Raw genomic sequence first — 2,121 nt, 5'->3', positions numbered from 1 at the left:
CCCCCTCTCTCTCTCTCTCTCTATCTCTCTCCCCGTTTTCCTAATTTATATTTTGTCATATTTCCCTTTGTGCATCTATGAAGATGTGCACGATTGTATGTAATTGTGTGTGATAGAATAAATATTTTTTTGTATGAGAATATGATTTTAGGTGAATATGTATGATGTATCCGTGTGTGTAGCGTGTACGTGTGTGTCTCTGTGTGTAGAAAAATCATATTTACTAACAGAATACCATGCTATTCAAAAAAAATTGTTTTATACTGTTTTGAAATCATTTTCTCACCTTAATGAAATACCTTACTAATATGCATACACACACGCACTCACACAAAGGCAAAATTTGAACGATATACTTACATTGAGAGTTACTTCACGTAGGGATTTTAACTTTTATTAATATTTATGGAAGACTTATTCTTTGGGACTCGGGTTTCAAAAGGTAATTTGTTTTTCTCGTGGAAGAGCCATTTCAGAACTTTTCTGGGTAAACACGCATACACTCACATTTACACATGCACACACACACACGTACACAGGCACACGAACGCATACACATACACACACACACACACACACATACAAATATATTGGTGCAGATGTTTTTGTTGTTATAAACTATATGGCTCATGTCTCAGTGCCACTCGGTGGGACCATTTTCACGTGACTTCCCTTTTACTTCGGGTCGACCAATACTTTTTGAGTGGGTTTTGTAGACGGAAATTGAATCAAGTTTGTCGTATGATGCCTGTATATATGTGCACGTGTGACTGTGTCTCTTTTTGCTCCAACCACCTCTTAACAAACAGTGCTCGTGCGTTTCCCACGCTGTTACTTAACCGTTCGGTAAAAGTGACTAATAGATTAAATAACAAGCCTACAAAAATGCGTACAAGATTTGGTACACTCGACTAATATCTTTCAAGGTAATGTTCTAGCATGGCGGAGGTGTAATGCGTGAAATAAGTAAAAGATAAGGATATTCATACATAACATTATCAGCGTGTCACGTGTCAGTAAAATGACAGTATGATATAACGTAGGACTTATTCGAATATTCAGCCGAAAAAGCATATTTTACACCTTTCCTTGATTGTATTACACCGTACATTAATTATCTCTTCTCATCAATACTCAGTGGGTCTTCTTTACTTCTTCGTCCTTTTCGTCTTCTTGTTCTTGTTCTTTTTCTTCTTTTTATCCTTCTTCTTCCTGTCCCTGTTTTGTCATATGTCTTGTTATCGTGTGTTTCCTTTTAGACACCCATTATTCAATATGTGATCAATTTTATTTTTAATACCAACTGTTATCCGGTTCTTTATTTCTGCAGATATTTAAACGGAAATAATATTTCCAGTATTGAACAAGGAAGTTTCCAGGGTCTTCCTAGATTACAGCTATTGTAAGTTCGTTCGTTTTTGTTGATACTGTATTATGAATCTTATTGCTGTTGTCGTTTCGTTTCTCTTTCCTTCCCTCTTTTTATTTTTCTGACTCATATTCTGTCCCTATATCTGTTTCATTGTTTCTGAAGACACGAGTACGACTGGGATATTATATATGTCTGCATCAAAACTTATTAATGGTAATGTGTGTGTATGCACATTTGTATGTTAGTGGCTGCATGTATATGTAATTATATGCTTTATTTCTTCCTTTCCTACGGTTTTTTCTCTTCCGTCTTCTCATCCACTGATTACTTCTATTCATCTCCCACTTCTTCATTCACTTCAGGTTATTTTTCTGTTACAGCATGTAGATGGAATGTGTGAAAATGTAAATACTTAGAATACACTCACATATTTCTTTCAAAACGATGCCAGCATCGTGTACTGGTAATTTTCATCAATTTCCAACATACTCTTCCGCTGATGATATATTTATAAATATTTAATGAGCTCTTATTTTCCTTCTCTCGCACCCTCCCGTTGAAACTAATATTTCCTCTTGTCATATTTCCGCTTGAATGTGATTGAATGTGGGAATATGAGTGTAAATATGGGTGCAACTGCACAATACTATCATCCTCTATGCATAAGTGTATGTGTGCATCACTGTATATGCATATATGCGCAAGACTATGTGCACATGAGAGAATCTGGCGGTATGCCTCTGTGTTTA

At 35.8% G+C, this 2,121-nt stretch overlaps 1 protein-coding gene across 1 annotated transcript in view; it reads left to right on the top strand.

Moving 5' to 3' along the window:
- LOC106877839 (leucine-rich repeat-containing protein 15) overlaps positions 1-2,121 on the top strand; it is a 20,160-nt gene that overhangs the window by 743 nt on the left and 17,296 nt on the right. Inside the window, exon 3 of the mRNA XM_014926870.2 lies at positions 1,331-1,402. Coding sequence (XP_014782356.2) covers positions 1,331-1,402 — 72 coding nt within the window. The remainder of the gene's footprint in view (positions 1-1,330; positions 1,403-2,121) is intronic.

The sequence above is a fragment of the Octopus bimaculoides genome, chromosome 30 (genome assembly GCF_001194135.2).
Source record: "Octopus bimaculoides isolate UCB-OBI-ISO-001 chromosome 30, ASM119413v2, whole genome shotgun sequence".
Classification (NCBI taxonomy): Eukaryota; Metazoa; Mollusca; class Cephalopoda; order Octopoda; family Octopodidae; genus Octopus; species Octopus bimaculoides.
The sequence above is the reverse complement of the archived record's forward strand: the minus strand, read 5'-3'. Positions and strand labels throughout refer to the sequence as shown.